General features: G+C 37.5%; 1 protein-coding gene across 25 annotated transcripts in view; it reads left to right on the top strand.

Annotated features, from left to right (window-relative positions):
- Positions 1-25535, top strand: part of CCDC171 (coiled-coil domain containing 171) — a 161685-nt gene that overhangs the window by 20914 nt on the left and 115236 nt on the right. For all 25 annotated transcript variants that reach the window (XM_077790231.2, XM_085566918.1, XM_085566923.1 and 22 more), the window contains 3 exons: positions 11463-11555; positions 12800-12960; positions 19845-19992. In XM_077790231.2, coding sequence (XP_077646357.2) covers positions 11463-11555; positions 12800-12960; positions 19845-19992 — 402 coding nt within the window. The remainder of the gene's footprint in view (positions 1-11462; positions 11556-12799; positions 12961-19844; positions 19993-25535) is intronic.

Here is a 25535-nt window from a genome sequence, read left to right as displayed (position 1 = left end):
CACAAAAGAAAATTCCTACAGGGAAGATCAAAGCTCATCAACTAAAAACACTGACTTATTGACCAACAAAGTAGACCTTTGTGCCCCCAAAGAATTCTACAGGAAATCTATTGTCATGTATTTTGAGCTGCACTTATTGGCCTAAGTGGAATTGCTTTCAGTTGGAATGTGTTGCATACTGTGAAGTTCCAATAGCCCTTTTAAAAAGCACCAAGTTTTTCGTCCCTGTACTTGAATAAAAACTCTTCTTTTGACCTCATGGCTTTTTGTATACTAATGGAGAAGTCATGAGCTTAAAGGAGGAGGAGAAATGCAGCAATTTTATTTAAAATACTTTGATTGCATATACCCACCAGCTGTAAATTTGAAAAGAAAGGTTGCAGTTCCTTGAAAATCTGCAATTGCTATACTCTATGATGGTGTGATTAGGGAAATGCTGCCTACTAACCATAATAGAAAAAATATCTTTTTTGCTTCTAAATTCTTGTTAAACTATTTTAATTTTCTGAATATCTTAGTAATGTAAGAAAATATATTCATTCTGCAGAAAAATAAGTCTTGTGTTACTTACTGATAAGGATAGCTATTTAAGCAGTGATTAAGGAAAAGTATGCGATGAAACCTCTTGCATATGAAAGTTAAAGAAAATTAGTACAAGTATTTGAATCAAAAAAAACCAAACTAGGTTAGATGTCAGTACATATCCTGTCAGCAGCTTGCATCTCTACCATCTAAGAAGTAAATTGCATATGTGTAATTATCTGACAGGACCTACAGTAACCTTGTAGATGGTGATTCTACTGGGCAGCCTCCTCCTATGCTTTGCAACTACCTTGCCATGAGGAATTTTTTCCTCATATCTCATCTAAACTTCCACTGGTACAAGTTGAGGCCATTTCCTCTCATTCTGTCACTAGTTACCTGTGAAAAGAGACTGACTCCCACCTGGCTACAGCCTCCTTTCAGACAGTTGTAGAGAGTGATAAGGTCACCCCTGAGACTCCTCCTCTCCAGGCTAAACAACCCCAGCTCTCTCAGTCACTCCTCACAGGACTTGTGCTCCAGACTGTTCACCAATTTTGTTGCCCTGCTTTGCACACACTGCAGCACCTCAATGTCCTTGAATTAAGAGCCCCAGAACTGAACACAGGATTGGAGGTTTAGTCTCACCAGTGCCGGGTACAGAAGGGAGTAATCACTGCCCTGGTCCTGCTGGCCACACTATTGCTGGTACAGGCCAGGATGCCATCGGCCTTCTTGGCCTCCTGGGCACAGCTGGCTCGTGTTCAGCTGCTGTCACCAGCACCCTCAGGTCCTTTTCTGCTGGGCACCTTTCAGTCACTCTGGCTCCAGCCTGTGGCACTGCCTGGAGTTGTTGTGGCCAAAAAGCAGAACTCAGTACCTGGCCTTGTTGAATGGCATGGTGCTGGTCTTGTCCCATCTCTCCAGCCATTCCAGCTCCCTCTGCAGAGCCTTCCCACCCTACAGAGATCAATACTCCAACCCAACTTTGTTGGGTCTGCAAATGCAAATGCATTCAATCCCCTCATGCAGATCACCCCAGTGCTGAGCCCTGGGGAACCTCATTGGGGCCAGCTGGATGTACCTTCATTCCCACCACTCTCTGGGCCTGGCCATCCAGCTTGTTCTTTACCTAGCAAACAGAGTACCTGTTCGCACCATAAGCAACAAGGTTCTCCAGAAGTATGCTGTGGGAAATGGTGTCAAAGCCCCTTTATTAAAGACTAGATGTATAACATCTACAACTTCCTTCATCCACTAGGTGCATCATGATATCAATAGCCAAGCTGAATTTCTATTCAGATATAGAAGTCTTGAAGTAGTACACCGCAGACAGAATGGTCTACATTTTTTCATTAAGTAGATCTGTATTTTTTTATCTCTCTTCATAGAATTTTTAGCTTACAGATTGAAGTTGGTAGATATAGGATACATATCTTCAATTTCCATGCTGAGTACCTCATGTTAATGATCATTTGGTTAGCAAATGGGTACTTAAGTTCTTGATGATGAGAAGAAATTTCTTAAGGTGCTTGTGTGAGGAGTAGTGTACCTCTACTTAAACCCCAGTCTTAAAATATTTTATTGTATGCTACTTTCTGAAAAGCAGTGGAGATTAACGTTTTCTGGAGTTCACAAATTGTTCTTTTGCTACCCTCTGCTGGACATGACAGAGAAATCCATGGGAAAATACTTGGGTTTTGATAAAGGAAGAAAATGTTAAATTTAATTTTTTTTTTTATTTTAGTACAATGACACTTGTATAAGGAATTATATCCAACAGATTGTTATAAAAAAAGGAATTTTCAAAAAAACCTGCCTGCTGCCCATTTTGTTTTTTTTTTTTTTCCGTTCTTATTTTTCTTCAAATATTAGTCTGGTTTTATCCTTCAGCGATTACTCTGATCATGGTCAAAAAGAGGAAATTCCTAGTTTCCAGAGTTAGAAATTAGGAGAAAGAATAATTACAAGTTTCTGTGGACTTTTTAGTTGAAAAATAGCTGCACTGTCTGACCTATTAGCTTTCCAGTTTGCAGTGATGCCAATATGTTGCATAGATTTGGAGTGCTAATGAAGTAGAAAACACACTGTGCCAGAAAAATTGAGATTGAGAACTAGATGATCAGATATCATTCTACCTCTTTGGCCTGAGGTAGCCAAATAAATTATTGATCTATTGCTATTCAACTCATCAAGATAATACTATTTATGATAATCAATTTTCCAGAACCAGTGTCTTTTATTTTAACTTTTAGCTCAATTGCTAATGAGGATTCTTGGTAAATACTTGAAAAAGACAAGACAAGAAAACTTGTAATATAAAAATAATGTTTCTTATGGTGTATTTAGCCAAAAAGATGGGTGGGAAACTGCTTTTGCAATGAAAATGTAGACTTTACCACAGGAAACAAAATTATTATTTTACACATTTCAAACTCTTTGCCTTATTCCTATAAATGTAATGATTTTCTGTTATTTTTTAATGTTTTTGAGGCTGCCAACTCTTAGTAAGCTGAAGCTCAAAGTCTCTCATTTTTTTAAGTCTTTCTTATAAGGCTTGAAAAATAACTTCCATAACTTGGTCTATTTAATTTCTGGGTCTGAGTACATTGTCATATTTCTGAGATTTCCAGTTTCCATTTAGACTAATCCCTTAGCTTTCACATTGCCTTTTCTACTTCTCGTGCCTCCACTATGTATATTGACATGTGGTGCTAAACATGTATGCTTGTATTGGCTTGGGAATGCTGCTATGATGCAAAGAGGGCTCGAGGAATGGTTAATATCTGTATGTGTTTGAAGTATATGTATGTGCAATACTTGAAGGCTGTAGGCTTATTTCTCACTCTCTCTGTGTTAGTGAAACATGAAATTTAGGTCACAAATAAAATCAGCTTACCCCTATTTAATCTTCTGCTTTCTAGAGTGTCCACAGTGTCATCCAAGATTTTTCGATGCTGTGACTGTCATATATTAGTTACTACGTGCTTAGTATGTAGTATACTTATGTATACTTATATATATGGGTATATATCCAAAGAGATATACTTTCTCTAGATAAAAATGTATAGTACCATATACTATATACTATACTTAGAGGTTTCTAAGCATTGCAGGTTTTGTAATGGGAACTTTCTGGTGGCTCCAAAGTTATATTTTTTGAGTGAGAAGCTCACTGACATAATGATTTCTGCAAAGCATTTGACAGTGTTGCATACAACATCCTTGTTTCTAAAATGGTGAGACATGAATTTGATGACTGCAACACTTGGTACATAAGGAGTTGGCTGAATGGTTGCCCTCAAAGGGTTATGGTCAATGGCTTGATGTCCAAGTGGAGAGCAGTGGTCAACCAGGAGTTGGAACCAGTGATTTTTAACATCTTTGTTGGTGGCATGGACAGTGGGATCAAGTGCACTCACAGCAAGTTTGCTGACAAGATTGAGTTTTGTGGGGCAGTTGACACACTGGAAGGCAGGGATGCCATTCAGGGGGACTTTGACAGGCTTGAGAAGTGGGTCTATGCAAACCTCTTGAAGTTCAGCAAGGCCAGCTACAGGGTCTTGCACCTGCCCCAGGGAAATCCCAAGTATGCATACAGGCTGAGCAGAGAATAGAGTGAGAGCCCTGTGGGGAAAGACCCTGGGGATACTGATGGGGATGAGAGGCTGGACAGGACCCAGCAATGTGCACTTGCACATCTGCAGATCCAGAGACGCATCTGCATTCTGGGCTGCATCCAAAGCAGTGTGGCCAGCAGGGTGAGGGAGGGGATTCTGCCCCTCTGCTCTGCTATGGAGAGGCCCCACCTGCAGGGCTGCATCCAGCACTAGGGTCCTGACATAAGAAGCACATGGACCTGTTGGAATGAGTCAGTAGGAGGGAGAGACACAAAGATTATCAGGGCACTGGAGCACCTGTCCTGTAAAGACCTACTGAGAGAGTTGGGTTCAACCTGGAGGAGAGGAGGCTCTGGGGACACCCTATAGCAGCCTCCCAGTACTGGAAGGAGTCTACAAAAAGCTGGAGAAAGACTTTTTACAGGGTCACGTAGTGATAGAACAAGGCGGAATAGCTTTAAATTGAGAGTAGGTTTAGATTACATATTATGAAGAATTCCCCTACTATGAGGGTGGTGAGGCACTGGAACTAGTAGATGTTGTAGGTGCTCCATCCCTGACAGGGTTCAAGGCCAGGCTGGATGGAGCTTTGAGTAAGACGGCTTAGTGGAAGGTGATCTTTAGTGTTCTTTTGCACAGAAACTATTTTATGATTTTACACAAATGGACTTCATCTCAGAGAGGAGCTTCCTCTTCATAATCTCCTGTGTCATGATACTTGTGAAGTCCAGTTTGAAGACTGGTTAATCTTATCTTACTTTCAGATCAAACTGTTTCAATAGTGTTTTATGTAGCTCTCATGACGAGCTAGCAAATCACGAGTCTTTTGCCTATGTACTTGTATAGAGTAACAGTGTCAGTTCATGTAAAGGTCTTTACTTAATCTACTGGGCACGGGGAGAGCGTTTCAGATGGCTTCTCCAGCTGCAACTTAGTAGCAGATTGAAATGGACTTGTACTTTATTCAAAGGCAGCCAAACTGTATGAGTTTAGCAGTCCTAGTTGTTTTTACCCTTTCTTTAACCTGAAGTCAAGCATATGGCTTATCTTGTACCTCCCATGCCAGTATAATTGTTTATCCAGTGTCATGCAAGTCAAGTATGCTTATTCTGTCACACGTATTTCTCTAGACTTTAGGTACAGGAAATATGTACTTAATAAGTGAAGGTTATCCACATTGTCAGGCTGAAAGAACATTTACTTCACTGGTTAAGAATTGTTTGTATTTAGGTAACTTTATAGTTATTAAAGGTTGTTTATTTTCTGGACAGGAGATGGCTCCACCTTACCATGATCAAGCGGTATCAGCGTTTCTAACACTAGGTGGAAGTGGTCAGCACATCTCTCATAGAAGTGTTTAGACCCCCTGATTTGAGCTTTGAGCCATAGGGAAATGCTTTTAAGTAGGAAAAAGATCTGAGTCTGAATATGGACACACACAAACAGAATGGTTGAATGGTGATTCAGGTATGAGGTACATGTGTGTCCACTTCACTTAAAAATGTCTTGGCTGACCATTTCACATAGTGGTTGGACCTAAGCCTTCCATAAGTGTAAGTATCCTGATAAATGAAGCATCTTGTAAAAGGGGTTTAAATAGAAGCAGAAAAGAGAAAAATTACTTCTTTACTGTATCTAAGCTTAGTAAGTGTTGTGAATATGTCTTTGTCTTCCCCCCCCCTACTGTTTGCTTATCTGATAAAGGATATTTTTGGTAAATGTGAATGTCTAACAGCAAATGTGGTGTTGAACAATGTGTCATGTAGGATACTAAATTAGGGCTTTCAATTTGGAGTACACCAGTACTCACAAATACTGCAGTACTTCAAGCAAGTGTGAGGGACAAGAAAGTGGAAGCCACAGAGGACAATTTGGAAAATGATGTTGCAAACTGTAAGCTTAAAGAAAATGTCTCCACATTAGCACTGATATGGAATGTGACACTGAAAAAAGTTACTGAGCCTTAAGAGGTTAAACATAAAGCAGGTTTGCCCACAAGTTTGAATGCTGGCATTGAATTTTTCTTCATCAGTTTTATTTACTGTTTCTCAAAAGTCAAAATTCTCTCTGTGCTATCATGGAAACTGACCCCAGCTATCTTTGTTCTTTGTGACAGATGAGTAATGCAATGATTGACTCTCACAATTAACAGACAAGTATCATGTATATAGGTTAAGAAAAGTTCTATAGATTTATAGTTATGTTTTACCCCCTTGCATAGTTATCAAGGGACAGCAGGGATTGGGACATTTGAGAGGGTTGGCTTGACAATATGGTGACATCTGACCTCCAATCAGGCTTTGAGGAAGTGATCACCACCACTGGGCAGAAAGAAGGAATTGATGGACAGAATTCTGGGAGAATTAAAGAGTTAAAAGGTAAAACCTCCATTGTGTGGGCAAGCACATGGTGGGGAAAAATCCATTGCTCCTGTCACCATAATATTTTCTCTCTTCAGTCTTCTGTTGTATTTTTGATAAGGTTTAGTAAACCTTTCTAAATTTATGAAAAGTATGCAACTATTTTTCATATTCTTTAAATTAAGGCTGACATCAATCAGCTTGAATATCTAAGGAAACTTCAGAGAAAATTCCATGAGTTTGTGCCTGCTATCTTAAGTAAGATGTCTGCCTTCATATATCTTGTTGGGTGCACATGAATGTAACAAGCGACTGAATCTTTTTGAATAACCAATATTTTCTTTGTTGGATGAGCAAACGATTTGTCATCAGTGGAGAACTTGCTTTTTCATCCATCTTTGAGATGGATTTGGACCTGACAAGAAGCTTTCCATGTTAAAACAGTATGTATTCCAATTTGATTCCCAGATACAAGCCTGTGATCTGGATATCTGCGGCCTGCAAGCTTACTCTAGATGGTTTTCACACAGCTTCTTTTTTGTAAAGCATTGTGTAAAATTTTCAGACATGATTTAGTAAGGATACTGATTCTCACCTTTGATTTGATTCAAAGAGGTTTGCCTGTCTAATGGGTTTCTGATGCCAGTGACTTTCTGTTTGTCAGACAGGGAAACAAAACTCCTTCCTGTTTCTCCTTTTGGAACTTTTACTGTGTTAGGCTTGCCCCTGACATTTTTCTTCTACTCATAGAATGTGTAATAGATTGTTCTCACTGGTGGAATATGCAGCTTCTCACTGTGAAGGGAAGTGCATATAGGTATCAGCAGAGCCTGTTTCAACCTTTATCAGCAAAATAGAATAGATTTTCTATATGGCATTTTGTTGCAGCTGTGTTCTTCCCAGCTGAGTCTTCAAATGCATCTTCAAATACAGGTGCAAGTTCTATGGCTGATCTGCAGTTTGATAGACTGAAATGTGAAGATTCTTTTCCTTATAGCAAATCTGAATCTTTTTCTATTAATCATTCTGTACTGATTAACCATGCTTAAGCAGTAGTGGCTGGTTTGATGTCCTTCATGAAGTTTGGGTTTTTTCCCTGACTAATTTCTCAAGTATTTGCTGGCATCTGACCTGGTTTAAATTTGCTAGAGCTATGGTGAACCATAAGCTTGAGCAAGGTAGTCATAGAGAAGAAGAAAAAGAATATTCAGTACTCCACAGTCAGCATCTACATGACTTTGTCAATTCACATCCGTAGTTTTTCTGCAGGCTTTTTTAAGCATCCAGTCTTCCAAGTATAGTATATAGACTGGTAAAATAATATTAAGTTTTACCTGAGTAATCTTCTGAGACTTTTGGAAAGAACACAGTTTACTCTTCATCTTTGGCTTCTAAAAATACAAAAAATTAGTGGTAGTTCTGTCAGATCTTTGACAGTGTCTTATCTTGAATAAAAAGATTTGTTTCTTTTCCTAGCTCTTTGGTTTTTGGAGTTACTGTAAACTAATGTAAACAAGATTGTAAAAAACCAAAATTGTAACAGACTTCTGAGGCAAAGCTTTAAAGAATCAAACTCTAGAAGAAGAGGAACTTCAAACTCAAGAATAGGGCATTGCTGTGTTTAACTTTAGAAAGAAGTATCAGTTTTGATAAAGTCACCTCTTTTCATGCCTCTATATACGAATATGAACTGTAAGATGATACTTATGTATCAGAGTTTGATTTTTAGTTCCTAATTCAGTTTTATGTATATACTATCTTGAATCTATTTGAATGCTTTACATTTGATACCTGTCAGGTACATCTGGTTCTTCTTCGGTTATGAAGACCATAACTCTTTTCCAGTAAGCTAGACACACTGTCCTGTTTGTGAAAAGGAGCTGTTTCTCTTATTCTAGAGTTCATCAGAGATGTCTGTAGCTGAAATGCTAATTTTTGCCAGCGCTTTTTTTTTTAATAGGCATGCTATTTTTACAAGTTAATTCTTTGGTGACTTGTGGAAATGCAAGCAAAGACAACATCTACAAATGTTACTGTTTAAATGGAATTGCTCCTACTTCAGACATCAAAAGAGTGATATATTGGCACTTCTTACAGATGTCTGCCTGCTCTTGCCTTTTTCACTTACTGTCCCATCATTTTCTTAGGACTCACGCTTCTATATTTCTGGGAGTTGGTGTTTCCTTTGGACCACATGGTTTGTCCTTGCATTTAGTGTCTGTCATATTAGCTCAAGAAGACAGAATTATCTTTTGAAGATCTATACAAAGAACTGATTCTTGTATATTCTGTTCGGGAGAATCTTGTTGCTTCTGTTTTTAATTCTTGCAGATGACATCATTCAAGCTATTTTTGTTATTTCAGGTTTATTTTTCATCTTGAGGCTGAAAAAGCCCAACAGTTTTAGAGGCTTCCATTTGAGAGGATAAATTAAACATTTTAATGGTGTTTTTGTCTCTGTTTTCAGCTGGAGTGAGGCTGTGATGAAGGCATAGTTAGGTGCTCAGGAAATAAAATAAGACTTAGAAGTCAAATTCTGTACAGAGCTTGTGAATTAGTATGTTGTGTGTGAAAACTTTACTCTCAGAATCAATTTTTTTTATTTCACTGTTTGCTGTGAGAATAGACACTTAAGCCAGCCAAAGACAGAAAAGTGTTTTTGCTCTTTAGGGTATGCAGTGAAATATTCTCAGTGAAGTTTCCATTTCTTCATTTAAAAAAGTTTTAATAACATTTTCCACTCTGAATGTTGTAATGGATACCTTCCTTACTGTTTCCTTTGTCTTCTGTTAAATTTAAAATACAATTATTTGTAGACTTTTAAAATATTTTAAAAAGGAAGTGAAATCCACATAACTTGTATTTATTAATGATTTTTAATAGGCTGGCAGTATTTTTGAGTAAATCTATCCTATTAACAGATGTCCATCTGTGGGAGGGTGCTAAGGAGTCCTTCGAAACTGAAGCAGGACATAGTTTGCTAATTCTCTATTAAGGGCAAAAGAGCTGATGTTTGGAAGGAATAATACCTAGAGAATATAAAGAATCTATTTGTCAGAGACATGGAATGAGGAAGGTGGGAAGGACCATGGGGGGTCATCTGGTCCAACCTCCCTGCTCAAACAGAGTCATCCTAGAGCACATGGCACAGGTTTGCATCTAAATAGTTCTTGAATGTCTTCAGTGAGGGAGACTCCACAGTCTCTCTGTTCAGTATGTTCCTGTGCTTTTTTTTTGATGCCAGTGACTTTCTATTTGTCAGACAGGGAAAAATAGTTCTTCCTCATGTTCAGGTGGAGCTCTCTGTGTGTCAGTTTGTGCCTGTTGCTTTTTCTTCTATTGCTTGGCACCACCAAGCAGAGACTGGATCCATCCACTGACACCCTCCCTTCAGATACTCACAGACATGGATGAGGTCCCCTCTCAGTCATCTCTGCTCAAGGCTGAGCAGGTCCAGCTCCCTCAGCCTTTCCTGCCAAGAGAGATGCTCCTGTCCCCTCATCATCTTTGTCACCCTCTGCTGGACCAGCTCCAGCAGCTCTGTGTCTCCCTTGTCCTCAGGAGCCCAGAAGTGGACACAGCACTCCAGAGGTGCCTCACCAGGGCTGAGCAGAGGCCCAGGATCACCTCCCCCAGCCTGCTGCCACTGCTCTTCCCAATGCACCCCAGGACACCATTGACCTTCTCGGCCACCAGGACACACTGCTGGCTCACGGACAGCTTGCTGTCCACCAGGAACCCCAGGTCCTTCTCCTCAGAGCTGCTTTCCAGCAGATCAGCCCAGCCTGTGCCGGTGCCTGGGGCTCTTCCTCCCCAAGCGCAGGACCTGCATTTGCCTTTGCTGAATCTCAGCAGTTCTTCCCTGCCCATCTCTGCAGCTGTCGAGGCCCTTCTGAAGGGCTGCACGGCCCCCTGGGCTGTCGGCCGCTGCTCCCAGCTCTGCCAGCAGGGAACTTGCTGAGGAGGCACCTGCCCTCCATCCAAGTCACTGAGGGAGAAGTTAAACAATAGCAGGCCCGCTCTTGATTCTGGGGGGTCACCGCTTGTGACAGGCCTCCAGCCAGACCCTGTGCCACTCAGAACAATCCTCTGGGATCTGCCATTCAGGCAGTTCTCAGTTCATCTCTCTGTCCCCTCATCCAGGCTACACTTCCTGAGTTTGTCTACAGGATGTTGAAGACAGTGTTGAAAGCCTTGCTGAAAGCCATGCTCTTCTTTCATCCATCCAGGTAGTGGTCCCATCACAGAAGGCAATCAGATTGTCTAAGCATGATTTCCCTTTGCTGAATCCATGCCAACTTCACTGATCACTTTCTTGTTCTCCGTGTTGATAGGGATGGTATCCAGAAGGAGACGCTCCATCACTTTTCCAGGAATTGAGATGAGGTCTGATTGGCCAGTAGTTCCCTGAGTCCTTCTTACTCTTTTTGAAGACATTCTAATTATGAGAATAATCCTAGCAGTATGAAAATATAGTAGCAGTGTTTTTGATTTTTTAAAATTAAGTAAGTTAAGCAGGTAAATTTTTGAACAATCTTCTGTGTGCGTCATGTCTCATTTATAAAATTGTAGATGTTCTATTGATACCTCAATATATTTCAGAACATACAACTTCTAGTTATGTTTCCTCAAGTGAGCAAATAATGGAGCAATAGGAAGAATATTTATCTTAACTTAACTTGGTTTATTTGCTTTTTGATCCTAGGTGATTATAAAAAAAATGCAGCAATAACATAATACTGCATAAATGTACTTAACTAAATAGCAAATATTAATTTAATAATCCATATATGTAAAAAATGTTGTTATATGTGTTTCTTGGTATAAGTTGTCACAGTTCCAAAGTAGTTCATATATATCAGGTAGGTGGATGGAGTCACAATATGCTTAATGAGTTGAATAAAGCTGGTGTTGTATTATCTTCTCTCTGAACTTAAATATCCTCAAAATGTACTTTTAGGCAGCTGCAGTGAGAACAAAGAAACTGGAAGAAGACATTGAAGCAGAGAGAGCAGCGCATTTAGCATCCAATTTCACTTCAGAGATCATCCAGGTAAACTTTTTGTTAAATATATTGTAGAAGTTTACAGTAAAATTGTTGAGGAAATTGTGAAGATATAATGCTCCAAAAATATGCAGAACACTTGCTCCAGTGAAAAACCTAAATATATTTATTACAGTAAATGTCAAAATAATAAATAAATAAATAATAAACAAACAAACAAAAACATATAAGGACAGAATAAAATAGTATCTGCTTGAACTATAAAGTTATTAGAAAAAATAATAAGATGTCGTATTTGTAAGTTTGAGAATTCCCGTTACTATTTAAACAGTTAGGGAAAGCACTATACTACTGTTTAAATATCCTGCCCTGTATCTTCTGAATGGCTACTTAGAGCAATTTGGCAACACAATGCATACATCCAACTTGTCTGCTCCAAAAATTATGATACTTGCAGTTCCCAGTAAAGGTTGATTATATGAATAAATCTAGTATATATACTTGAACATTAATGTTTTGCAGCTATATCACACAGAGTTTATTTATCAGTAAAATAATTAGGTTGTATTAAAAAAAGTTTGAAACAACTAAATGGTTGATTTTTTAGTAATATCATACTAGTTAAAAAACTTGCTGGACTTCTGAAAGATTAAACAAAAAAGAAGGGAATTTGGTATCTTTTTTCCCTATTTTCTGAGTAACAAAAGTAAGTACTGACATTCTCCAGTCAGTTATTTTCTTATTTTCATGATCTTCTGTATGTACAGGCATGTAAATTTTGAAAGTGATAATTTAACTGGAAAAGATTTAGTTTGCTTAATTTCCTCTTTAGTCTGCAACATACAAAAGAACTGAGAGGATAACACTCCTTAAACTTAGAGGCTTGGGTTTTATGGATGAATAACTGATAAAGTCTTTTTCCTTGTTTATATACATGAACAAGCTAGAAGTGTACTTTGTTCTGAGAGAAAGTGTAGTCTTTCTTGTTAGTCCCACACTTCATGAGTCTATTTAAAAACTAGAATTTCCCTGGAAAGCTTCAGTATTAATAAGAACTGAAAATGTTCAGACACCTCCAAATGAGAGGGTACTTTTCATTGTCATATCTATTTGTCTCTGGTTTGAACTGTATGTATTCTTAAATTTTTACACGTGTTCAATGTTTTTTACATGTGTATATGGTTTTATACTGAATTAATAGAATATACTCTACTGTAAAGCAGAACAGACCATAGAAGATCAAGTAAGTGTTTCATAACTTGCTTTAATTGCTTTTTTATTACTTGATGTAGTTAAGAATTCGAGAACTTGAAGAAGCTGTGCGTGTGGAAAAGGACAGACGAGAAGAAGCTCTTTCAGATTTAGAAATTATCAAGAAAGAGTTCAAAGGGTTGGAATATGCATATGAGAGAGAAAAACACAATGCCCAAGAGAACTTGGAGAAACTCAATGTGTAAGTTTCCCTTTAAATTTATTGTAAAATGGAAGTAGACGGCTGGATTACCACTTAGAGATTACATTTATATAGTTTTCAGTCAGTATAAAAACTAAATCTGATACAATTTCCCAAACCAACCTGAAATTCAGAGCCTGGTGTTCCATTAATAACAGGTCCATATCAATAATGATATGGGTGGGTAAAGAAAATAACTGATCTATTACCAATTATTTGCCAAAACAAAAATGCTGGAAATTACTTATGGCAGGGTCCTGTCTCCTGTGTATTTGGAATGAGTGTAGGAAACACTTGGCAGGGTTAGAACAGATTTTTTTCTTCTGTATATACTTACATTATTATGAAAATATTATTTTGCACTGAGATAGATCAATCTTTAAGACTCTGTTAAGAAGTTGTGTATCATTTATAGTGGTGAATCTTCATTTTCAGCTTTTGAATGATTGTGGAAAATGTTGACTAGCTAACAAATATAGAAGAAGGGATTAAATGTATGGGAGCAGATGAAATTACCTGGATTCCTTTCCTGCTCAGCACAGTCTACTGTGTCCATGGTAACAGATGTTTTTTGGAAGAAAGGTTTTGTTATATATCCTGGGCAGATATAGGATTCACTGTACTGAGTCTTCTTCCTTACCTGAATGAAGTTTTTATTAGGGTGAGAAAATATCAGGAAGAATGGTGCTGGAAGACAGAGAACTGAGGAGTACATGAAATAAAGGATTGTAGTTCATGAAATTTAGGGAAAGAGGGGGTTTAGAAGACACGAAGTGGGTGGCACACAGTGGGGTTGTGGGGAGAGAGAGGTAGAATGGGTTGAAAAAGACAGTTTGCATCTCTTAGTCTAGGAATATGGGGGGTCTGTACATAAAAATATTTGTGGTAACTTACTCATACAAGCAGTAGAGAGGAAAAAAGAAATTGGTTTCCCTACAAAAAAGGAATTCTGTGGCCCAAGTGTTCCTATATTCATGCTTACAGATATGTTTTTAGTAATATAGTTGAAACTTGTGCTGTATTATAAACATCTTAGAACTCTTTATTAAAAAAAAGGTCAAAAGAGGCCTGATGTGCATTTAGGGAAATCAAAGTCACATTAAAAAGTGGAAACTTTTCTCAAAGAAAAAGATATAACTTCTATGATAAAATATGTGTAAAACATTATGCTAGTAATCTAAAATTCTTCTTCAGGAAGACTGCAGTCTTCATAGCTGTGAAACTGAGTAAGTATATTTCAAAATGCTCTAAAGTTCTAAAATAACATCAGTTAATTAAACTGTAATCTCATCCTGCCTGGTTGTTTTTGCTGTGAGCATGGGTTCTCTGTCAGTAAATACATGACACTAAACTGATACTAAGTTCTTTGCCTTTCCTTGAAATAGAGAAGGCCTGGACCATTGATTTGACAATTTATTCAATTTTTCTTGTTTTGATTTAAAAAGCTCCTTTGTTTGCAAACTGGCCTTTTTTTGAGGAATGGTTGTTTGATCAGTAGTTTTGCATAACACAGGTTATTTTGTACCATCTGAGCTTTTCTTGTATATAACTTTATTCTTAGAGAGCATATGGACTTTAGTTCTTTTTTTCAGTCTTGGTTTGGTTTTCTTAGTTTTTAATTTGGTGTAGTGAGTTTTTTATTTTTGCTATGGTAGGTTCCCATATTTGAGAGGTCCAGAAGACATAAAAATTAATGTTATGGAAGTTTTCTTGAACTAGGATTCAAACACTTCCAGTGTTTTTTCTTTAACCATTTCTTCACTTGTTCCAAGACTTAATATTCCAAGGTTTGTCTTTGTATTCACGATAGACCAGAAAAATTAACCATCCTTAGTGAAATGTGGATTTTTTTAGTTTGTTTTTTTCAATAATGCTTCTTAAACTATTGTAGTTTTCAGTCTAGAAAAAACTATCCTGTCTTGTTAACATGGCTGACATAACATGGCTTCCTATAATCAGTAAGGGAGCTGTTAGTATGGATGTGTTCTGGGAACCAATAGATGTTAATAAAATATTAGCTAATTAGCAGCATTTTTAATGTAACTTAAACATCTGTTTAGGTACTTTACAAATCATTAGAATTTTTTAAGCTTTACCACAAGATTTTAAAATTTTTTGATTAATAAATTTAGTTAAAAACATGAATCCCTATAAGTAGTAGCTTTCTAGTTAAGTCTCTGAGAATCTCTTAAAAGATATTTTTCTGAATTAGTTTATTTGGACCAATATAACGATAATGGTTAGGTGTTAAATTGTATTGTGCATTCAATAATGTTTTGTGAGAATCTTTTATCTAGATATATGAAGATATTTCTTTGAGTATTGAAGGGGTTTGTGTCTAGGATATTTTTGATTCCCAAAAGTTACATCTTTGAAAAATGGTATCATCAAAATAGAAAACTAAGAGTTTTTTTACAGAGTATATTTCTTTGTTTGGAATTACTGCAGGAAATACCTGAATAAGTATATTTTTTGTACTTAAGACTATGAAATACAATTTTTACAGATATGGTACCATTTGCCTTAAGAATTTCAATACTAGCACTTACAGACAAGTAAAAACTTGAGTTACTAAAATGCAAGATGAACGTAAAAAAGCCGTCCCTTTTTTCTCTGAACTGGACAATTATGTTCAGTGTTCCTTTATCAGGAAGGAAATTTGCCCTATCCTAGAGGTTTTTTGGGATAAAACAGAATTTATGCCTGAGGCATCTGTTCTGTATCTTGACTGAATATGAGAATAAATGTTGTCTAATATCCAAACAATATTTGTCACTGCTTGCAATCATGTGTTGATTCATGGAATTACTTCTGGCAGCTTCTGCCAGCTGAGTTTTTTGAAAGCAAATTGTGTTCTGCAATTTCAGAGAACACAAACATTTCCATGAAAATTAAGACAGTTAAAACACAGGTAAAACAGTTGGTGGTTTTGTTAAAAGATGTGGGAGAAACATGAACAGCTATCCTCACAATTTTGTTAGGCCAGACACCAAAATTTCCAGATCTCTATTAAGGTAAGTAGCGAAGGTCGAGCTTTTTCTGAGATGGACATCAATCTACTCAGTTCCCTTGAGGTAATTACATGGGGTAGGAAAGTACTGCCTCTTCTGTTTCCTGTCCCCTTTTTATTCTTTGAAGCATACAAGTGTCAGTTACATTGGTGAAAATCAGTGATTGCTTTCACCGGACACCTTCTGAGAGAATACAACAGCCTTTGATCTACTTACCTTTGAAGGGTCTGGTCTTTGGACTTCAGACAATATCAGGAGCTTGGCTTTTTTTTTTAAGACATAGTTCGGCATCCAAACATATTTTCTCTTTTTCTGGAGGACTTGCATGAGTTTGTCTTTAAGCCTTAGCCAAATGAAAGTCTTAGAGACTTTCATTTGTTGTGCTAGAACACTTGTATGTCTCTTTAGCTGGACTTGATGTAGGTAAATAACGCCAAAGCTGGAAGCTATGTAATGGTGTAAGACTTCGTTTTCTCAGGAAAAAAACATAGTTATAATAACTGAAACCAAGCAAATGGGCTTTTCTGGGCAGTATAATTTTTTATTTTCTTAGAAAAAATATAGTTGTAATAACCAAAACCAAGCTAACAGGCTTTTCTGGGTTGCATAATTTATTAATTAGCTCTGAACCCAGTAGCACTATGTAAATTGGAAGCAACATGGGATTTGGGTCTCTGTGTGAATTTACTGTTCTTGAAGAGCGAGAACATGACATAGAATAATTTGGAACTCCTTTTGCTGTCTTTCTGAAAGCTGTGAGAGTAGAAGCTACTTTGGGGGACTGAAACAGTCAGGTTTTGAAGCATAAGAAGTGAATGACTGCAGCTACAACAAAAATCAGCCAGGCTGTTGCAGAAGCACATAGGTATTTGGTGGACTGTGGAAGTAGTCCTTCAACTAAAAAGATACATTAATCTTTCACAAATAAATTAAAGCGACAATATTGATTCAAAAGTTTCAAAATTGCAAGAATTTTGAGCCCTTTGCACTGCTCTCAGTTCGAGGGAGACAGGAGTGCTAGGAGAAAAAGAGATGATGTTTCTGTTGGATGTTTCTTCTGATGGCAGCTACATCAAAGAATAGTTCAGGTTGAAAGGAATTGCAGGAGATCTGTTGTCCAACCTGCTGCTCAAACTAATATAAGCTATGAGATCAGGTTTTTCAGGGTTTAATCCAGTTAGGTCTTGAAAATGTGGAGAATAGAGATGGCACAATCTCTCTGGGAACCTGTTCCATACTGGTGGAAAACATTTTCCCCTGTTTGAACCTTTTTGGATTCAGTACTTGTCTTGTAGACAAAGAGTGCTGTGAGATAATTGTCTACGTTTCCTTGATAACCTCCTTTTAGATACTGGGAGGCCTGTTGTATACCATGGAGTTACCTCTTCTCCAGCTTGAACATACCAAGTTTCCTCAGTTCTTATGTGTATTTCTGCTGCTGGTCATGGTGGTGGCCATTCCCTTAGCCCACCCCAACTTTTTTCCTGTGTTGTGAGGTGTGCGTGTAGTTAAAAGTGATCATTATTCTAGATGTGTTGGAATGACTGCCAAATACAAGGTCTTGAATCACTTTCCTTCATCTGGCTATGCTGCTATTAATACAGTCCAGGATGGTGTTAGCTATCTCTGCTCATATGCCACACTGCTGATTTGTGGCTGTATGTCATGGTTACCACGTTCTTGTTAGCATAGCTTCTATCCAGACAGTTATGAGCCACATCACTTTAGGTAGTCTTCTTTCCTTAAATTCTGGTCTTTGCTCATGTCATTGTTGAATGTTACAAGGTTCATTCTGGCCTGTTCTTTCTCCATCGCTAGAGAATGGCAGCTCTTCTGTTGAGGGTTCAGTTGTATGGTGTCATGATCCACTGACACCTAGTTCACTGTTCACTGCAGGTATTGGCTTACTCCAGGTGATGGTTGAAACTGTTAAACAGATCTTAGACTTCAACAGTATTACAGCCATTCCAACTACTACCATCTGAGCTTTACTATCAAACCACTTTTATCAATGTTATAATTCACATATGTAGTCTTAAGTTGTAACAGCTATAAAAATACTGTGTGAAAAATGCTAAAATCCTTGATAAAATCATATTATAGATGCTAAATATTTGATCTACTTGCCCTCCTTTTGTCCACAGCCCTGATCATTTTATCATGGAATATAACAGGGTTGGTCAGGTATGATTAAGTTCCCTGAGTGTTCCCAATCACGTTTTTCTCTTTCACGAGCCCAGAAAATTGTTCTAGAAAGAATTGCTTTGTAACTTTCCAGGGCTGAAATGAAGCTCTGTGCTTTATAGTTCATTGGCTTATCCTTTTGACTTTTGCCAAATATAAGTGTGACGTTTGCTTTTCTTCATTTGCCAGGGACCTCCCCCAGTTTTTGTGACCCTTCATGATGATAATCAGCAATGCCACTTTGAGATTAGCCAGCTTTATCAGAACCTTTGAATGTAGGTGAGCTGACCTCTTCAATTATATGGGTTGAGTTCTCACAGGTTATCTCAGACACAGTCTTCACCTATTGCTAGCAATTTTTCTCCTTTTAGTGTCCTTTTGCTGACAATGGAGGCTTGGGAGTAGACCTTGTCAGGGAAGATGGAGGACAAAAAGGCAGGGAGTATGCTGGCTTTCTCTCTCTGCTGTTGTTAAAATAGCTGCTTTGTGTATATGTCTGTTTAGGTTTTCTTTCCTACTGTAACAGTGGTAAAATCCCTTCTCATCTTGGTCATCTTTTGTGAATGTTAGTTCTAGGTGCCTTTCCCGAGGCACCTCCTTTCTATCCCTATATACTTAGGCAATCCTCCAAAATTTTTCCCTGGCTTCCTGTCCCTGACTCTGTCTCCTATTTGCTGTTGTTTGGCCTTGTAATTTTCTCATGACACACCTTTTTATCCACTTTCTATATATTTGTTTTCTTGAATACCAGGAGGACTGATGTAGTTCAAGAACTGGTTGAAATTTTGAATTGTCTGCTATTGAAATAATGCAATTCTGAGTAGAATAGTCATGGTTTAAGAGTGGTATTCCCCAATTTAGTGTTCCTATAGAAACACATCAACCCATATACTGCTCGATCATTCCCCCTTCTTCTTCCTCCTTCTGTGACAGGCTGGAGAGGAGAATTGGACTCAGAAAAAGTAAAGGTCATGGGCTGAGATAAGGACACTTTCCTGGACACAACAATGCAATAAGACAGTGAACTGTAACAGCAACAATATTAATGACAGAATGCACAAGGAAAAAAGTGATTGATCTACCTCTGATTGCACACTGTGGAAACCCCCAACCATTCCCAGTCCCTCTGCCATGCTACCCACAAGGGAGTCCTTCCTCTGTCCCCAGAAAATGACATGAGGTGGTATAGAATAACCTCCAGGTCCTAGCTATGCCCACTCTTGGCTACTGCAAAATATAACCCTGTTCTGGCCAGAACAAGGGTAAGAATGTAGTCAGGTATGTGGAAACTTGAGGAGCAAGCTTTGTACTTGAAATCAGTGCTGATGATGCAAGATGTGATGTCTTTCTGAAGAGAACTAATGTGTTAATTAAAATATGATGACTTCTGTTTATTATGTCTAATCTGGAGTCTATATTAAATTGGTAAAATCAATTTATGACTGGAAGTCTTAACACAAACCTTGGTAATGGAAAAGAACATCACCATAACCGAAACGGAAAAGTTTTTCTTAGAAGGTATATATAAGTTTCTTCATGTAAAAAAAAAAAAAAAAAAAGAGACAGGCAGCTTCGTAAGTCATATGACGTGGTAACATGGTGTGATACCCAGATTGTCTTCTAAAAATACATAGAATACTTGACATAAGTATCTTTGATTAAAATGTTCTAATGTTGAAACTTTTTCAGATTAGAAAAAGAGTGTTACTCCTCAAACAATCAAATGAAAGAAATGAAAGAACTGATCGAGGAAAAGAAGAAGGTAATTATGGACCTCTCTGCAAGACTAGGGAATGCTGAAAAAAGCTACAGTGAATTGCAGAGTGAACTTGCAATGGTAAGGCAAAAAGTCTATGACACTTGTTTTTTAGGCTTTTTAAACATATTCTGAACATAATCTGCATTTGATGTGCTAAACTGTGGAATAAATCTGACTATGCGTTACTCTGACATTTATTTATATGTCTTTGTTTTGTGAAACAAGAGTAAATATAGATAAGATACTGGAGAAACTAATTCCAAAATGTGTTTTAAGTGATAAACTAAGTATTTCATTCAGGAATTATTTGCAGAAAACAGTTATTTCAAAAGTAGGCTATGAGTCAAGAGTAGCCAGCCTTTGCATTCCTAATGAAGAAGGCAATTTGTAGATATGGATTATGATTTTTTGTGAAGAATGTTCTATCTTCCTATCCAAGCTTTTTTTCCTCAGGCCTGATTAGTTACCATTGTAGGCCTGCTTATTTCTATTTCACATAATGTTTTAATGCAAGCATTTGACTGCAAAAACTGTTTGAAAATGTCTTCTTTGAAGGTGACAAACTTTTTAGTTGATTGGGGTTTCTTTTATTTGGTGTGCATTTGTTGTATTGCATGTATTTTACAGCATTACTTTCTGAAATACTTTTCCTTTTATATGTCCAGTTGGTGCCTTCCCGCTGTCTCTAAGCAACCCAACTTTGAATATCAATTTTGCCATCCTCTTTAGTAGCAGGAGGGTCGAAACAAAAAGCTTAGGATATCTTCATTAATGACACAGATGAAGGGATGAGAGTGCACCCTCAGCAAATTTGCTGATGACACTGAGCTGAGTGGTACAGTTGACACACCTGAAGGAGAGGATGCCATCCAGAAAGACCTGGACAAGCCAGAGAAGTGGGCCCATGAAAATGTCACATTATTTACCAAGACCAAGTACAAGATGCTGTATCTGGGTCAGGGCAACCCCCAGTGTCAACACAGGCTGGGGATAAGCAGATCAGAACAGCTCTGCCCAGAAGGGCTTGGAGGTGCAGGTGGGTGAGAGGCTGGATATGATCCTACTGAAAAAACGCAAGCCAAATACATCCTGGGCTGCATCGAAAGCAGTCTGGCCAGCAGGGCAGGGGAGGGATTCTACCCCTCTGCTCTGCTCTGCTCTACTTTGCTCTGGTGAGACCCCACCTGCAGGGCTGCATCCAGCTCTGGGGTCCTCAGCACAGGATGGAGATGGACCTGTTGGAGAGAGTCCAGAGGAGGCCACCAAGTTATCACAGGGATGGAGCAGCTCTGCTGTGAAGCAGCCTGGAGAAGGGAAGGCTTTGGAGTGGCCTAATTGTGACCTTCAACTACCTGGACAGAGACGTTCCAGAAGGGCATGTAGTAAGAGGACAAGGGGAATGGCTCCAAACTTAAATGAGGTTTTTGTCAGATACTAGGAAAAAATTCTTTATTGTGAGAGCTGTGAGGCACTTAAAACAGAAAAGTTATGAAACATAACAAGGAAGCTTATAATAGAGAAGTTGTGATTGCCCTATTCTTGGAAGAGTTTAAGGCTGGGTTGGATTGGGCTCTGAGCAACCTGGTCTAGCATTAGAACTAGATTAACTTTAAGGTTCCTTCCAAACAAATTCTATGATCTAGAAAACCTTATCTCTCTTCATTATAAATGCATTGTAGCATTTAAAGTATTTCTATACTTAGCCATTTGTTTTTTCTATTGTAAATTTCTGTTCCTCCTTCCTCTTGGATCTATGAGTGTAGGAGATTACCACAATCTCTTCCCTGCTATTAGTAGGCATTGTGCTATTCAGTATTTAGGAGCAGAGATGTGCATCAGAGAGTCTTCAGATTTGTTGGTGTCTACTCTTCAGCTGATGGAATTATTCCATACATTGTCTTAGTGTTATCCACTTTCCAGGTAGATTGGTGATTAATAAATTGAAGAAAAATAAAACCATAAAACTGTTTTTCCTTTGGGAAGACACTGCTTCTTCAATGCAAGCACTAAAGTATTAAAAGACATTTGCTACCTTAGTCAACCTGAAAAAGTAATTTTATCAGGCACAAAAAGAATACAAAATAAAATTCCATAGTAAAATGTATGTTATACTTGACAAGAATTCAGGACAAAATTCTATTCATGTGTCAGGTTTTTTGGTAATGACAACAGTATTAAATGGTGTACTCGAACATTCTGTAACTGAAAGTAAAAGGAAATAGATTGCCCCACTTGAAAGAATTGTCTTATTCAAATAGCAGGTTTTTTTAATTGTTTTACTGGAATGATTTCAAGCCACAAGACTGTCTTGAACAGGTAATAAAAATACTCATTTTCTGAAGAGTTGTATTAGTGGTCCCCTGTGGTATTAGATTTTTTTCACCTTGGATGGGTTTTTATTTTTCCTGAACACTTTTGTATTTGATTGGGAAGTAGAAGTGCCTGTGTGTGGTCTTGTTTACTCAGTATAGGCAGTTTCTTTGTTATTTTTCTTCCCAAAATCAAAAAGCAGACGGCTGTATACTGTTATTAGGCTTTCCTTTACTTATACTAAAATTGTGTGAAATTGTCAGTACATTCTCTTCCCTTTATTTCCATGTCCTGCTTTCTTGATATATTAATTACTTTCTTATATTTTGTACTATTATTAGATATCCTGAATATATCTTTTCCACTTCAGTCTGGTTTCTCACAGAACTGTTAACATACAAGTTAATGGGTTCGTTTGTAAAATATTTGTAAGATACATAAAGTACATTAATTTGAAACTTTATATGAAAAAGTGCTTTTTTTCTGTAGTAGATCAGTTGAATGTACAGTAAAGTAGTCTGCTTGTAATTTTAAATATCAGTATATTGCAGAAGTTTGTCAGAAACTTGCATGGGTCAAATGTGATAGGATCTGTTACTATCAAACAAAATTGCTTATGAATGCTCAGCATAAGAAAGCTCTCAATATTTACATTATGTTTACTTGAGGAAAATGGTGTCAAGCTTGGCATTATCTAGCTATGGTGTCTAGAAATTTTTAGTTTCAGGAGCAGGAATTTAGCATGGCTACTGTGATTTAACACTTCATTTAAATTGAAACAACCCCAGCTATATTCTGCCCCATGGAAAGAATAAGAGGTATGTTTAGGAGTTTTAAGTTACTCAGGATATTTACATTTCTAGTACCTAGTAGTGGATTATTTTAGCATAGAACAAGCAGGATATTAAACCTTTATTTTATGAGAAATGCAAATTGAAATTTGGGGAACTTGCCAGTTCATCAGAATGCATATTAGAAAAGTGAAATAATTAAAATCTTGTATCTTTGTATAAATTCCTTTAATTTGGAAGCTTGTCTTTTTCCCCATGGCATGTAAATCTTCCTCTTACAGCCACACCTGAAGTCATGCTCTGTTTGTGTCTCAGCTGTCCATAAACACCTTGTAGGTTATTGTACACTGAATGTCAGGACAGAAATTTTGAGAATCTAGTTCCAGGATGTACACATTAAGCATTGTTCTTTAGCAGAAGTTGCCTAGGTATTGACTTAACAGACCATAAAGCACCCTGAGGATTATGATTCTGTTCTACAACTTCTGTGGAGTAGAAATGTACCCAGTGGCAAACATGTAGTGTTATGGGCAATTTAACGTGGATGTTTCTTTCAGTTAAAAAAAAATTCCAGTCCTGATACACACTTTTCATTATTTTTGTGCGTTAATTAAGGTATTCTGCATTGACTGTTTTTTTCTAGCCTTAACATAGGGATGGAGTTTTTCTTCCCAGATATTACTTCTATTATTGTCCTAATGTAAGAAGACTAGTTAGTCTGAAGCAAATGCTTGAATGATCTTCTGCAAACAAAACAATTTTTTAATCTGTTTGGGAAGTGCAGAGGTCACTCAAGCTCTGATGTCCTAGTGTTGGAAGACAGACATCTAAAATTTGAAGTTCTCAAAATTTTTTCTCTGACTTGGACAAGAAAATAAACCTCAAAACCCAAAGAGATACTTCATAACATTCGCTCCCAGCAAAAGTTGTTACAAATCTCTTTTTAGGGGAGGGACAAGAAGGATTTCAATAAAACTTGAGCCTTTTGATTAATTTGTAAGATTGAGATACTAAATTTCTTGAAAGATTGTATTTAACATACATGTTGCCAGAATCTTCTAGAGATTTTTGAATATTCCAGTTGATAGAAGAAAATAAAAGAAGTATTCAATAGTTTGATAGCTTGAGCAAAAATAAATAGAAGCCCAAGGAGAGAGTTTGTCAGTGATGGTTTTGTTTTGTTTTGGTTTTATAATAAAATTTATGCCTTTTTGCTGAAAAATTTGTGCCACTTTTCTGCTTTGCAGAGCAACGCATGAGTAAAGCCTGTGTTTTGTGAACTGTGGAGCAGTCTTTTGTATTTCTCTAAATGCTTTGATTTGCTCCCTCAAGGTCATGTCTGGTAAACATTCTGATACTGTAGTAAAGAATTTACATAAGCACTTTGCAAGGCATATCTGAACATGCTGCTCCTTGGTGGCTATGTTGATAGTTTTGGATTTGGCTCTTACTCTGCCATCACCAGTTGGAGTTTGTGCTAGAGACTGAGTGGGTTAATAAGTCCGTGTGCAAGACAGCCTCCCCAGGAACTCCTTGTGACTGTAGACTAAGTAGAAAAAATTCCTCTGGAATTAAGGCTATTCACTGTATAGCTGGACCCCAACTCCCTGCTTACTATGGCAGTGGTTTTGCTAAGGTAAGGCCTTAAAGTCCTGCCCACATGTTTATTTTTTAAAAGTTATTGAATTTGAGATTCAGATGCACATTTGCAGCACTAGATTCTGTGGGCTGTCCTGGAACTGTGTGTAGAGTTCACTTTCATTTAAGTCAACCGTGGCTTTTGCAAAATGATGCAAAACCAATGGGGCATCATTTCTGTAGAACAGGAGCAAAATTCAAATACTGGTAGTTAAAGAAAATATAGATAAGGATAGAAAGTGTTTGGAAAAAAGATTTTCTCCTCATTGGAGTTTTCAGTATTTTTAATGAAAAATGCTTGGGTTCTCTTTAATTTATTTGAAATTTCATTTCTGTTTTGAAATTGGTGATTTAATTAATATGTTGCCAAGCACCTTTTTTTTCTAAAAGGTTTTTGTCCTCAAGAGTTGTTTTATGGTAGTAGGAGCCTTTTTTAAGGATATGAAGTTTGTTTCAAGGAAGCATTTCATGTGCTAAAATGCAGCATATGTTCTGGGTTCAGGAAGTACTATTTTTCTCCCATGTTATTAGATTTTTAGCCTTCAGTCTGGGATGTGTTGTGATGAAGGGAAATGTCTTTGGGGACTATGTGAAATACTTTATATGTTGAGAATTCTAAGTTCTCAAGTGTTCATGGAAATTTCACTCATCTCAGGGACTTGGAATTCCCAAGGGCAGGTACTTTGAGTGAAGACTGAGGTAAAAAAAACCCAAACAATGAGAAGACCTTTTCTTCCAGTCACCAGATCACTGCCTCATTAGCAATGAGCCCACATTTTGCCTAGTCCTTCTTTTGCAGGTGATGTACTTCAGAAATATTTTTCTCTTGCTCTTCACATCCCACATCATATTCAACTCCAAGTGGATTTTGCCATTCCTAAA

This window comes from Lonchura striata, chromosome Z, assembly GCF_050655825.1.
Source record: "Lonchura striata isolate lonStrDom1 chromosome Z, ASM5065582v1, whole genome shotgun sequence".
NCBI classification, from domain to species: Eukaryota; Metazoa; Chordata; class Aves; order Passeriformes; family Estrildidae; genus Lonchura; species Lonchura striata.
This window is presented reverse-complemented; position numbering and strand designations above follow the sequence as displayed.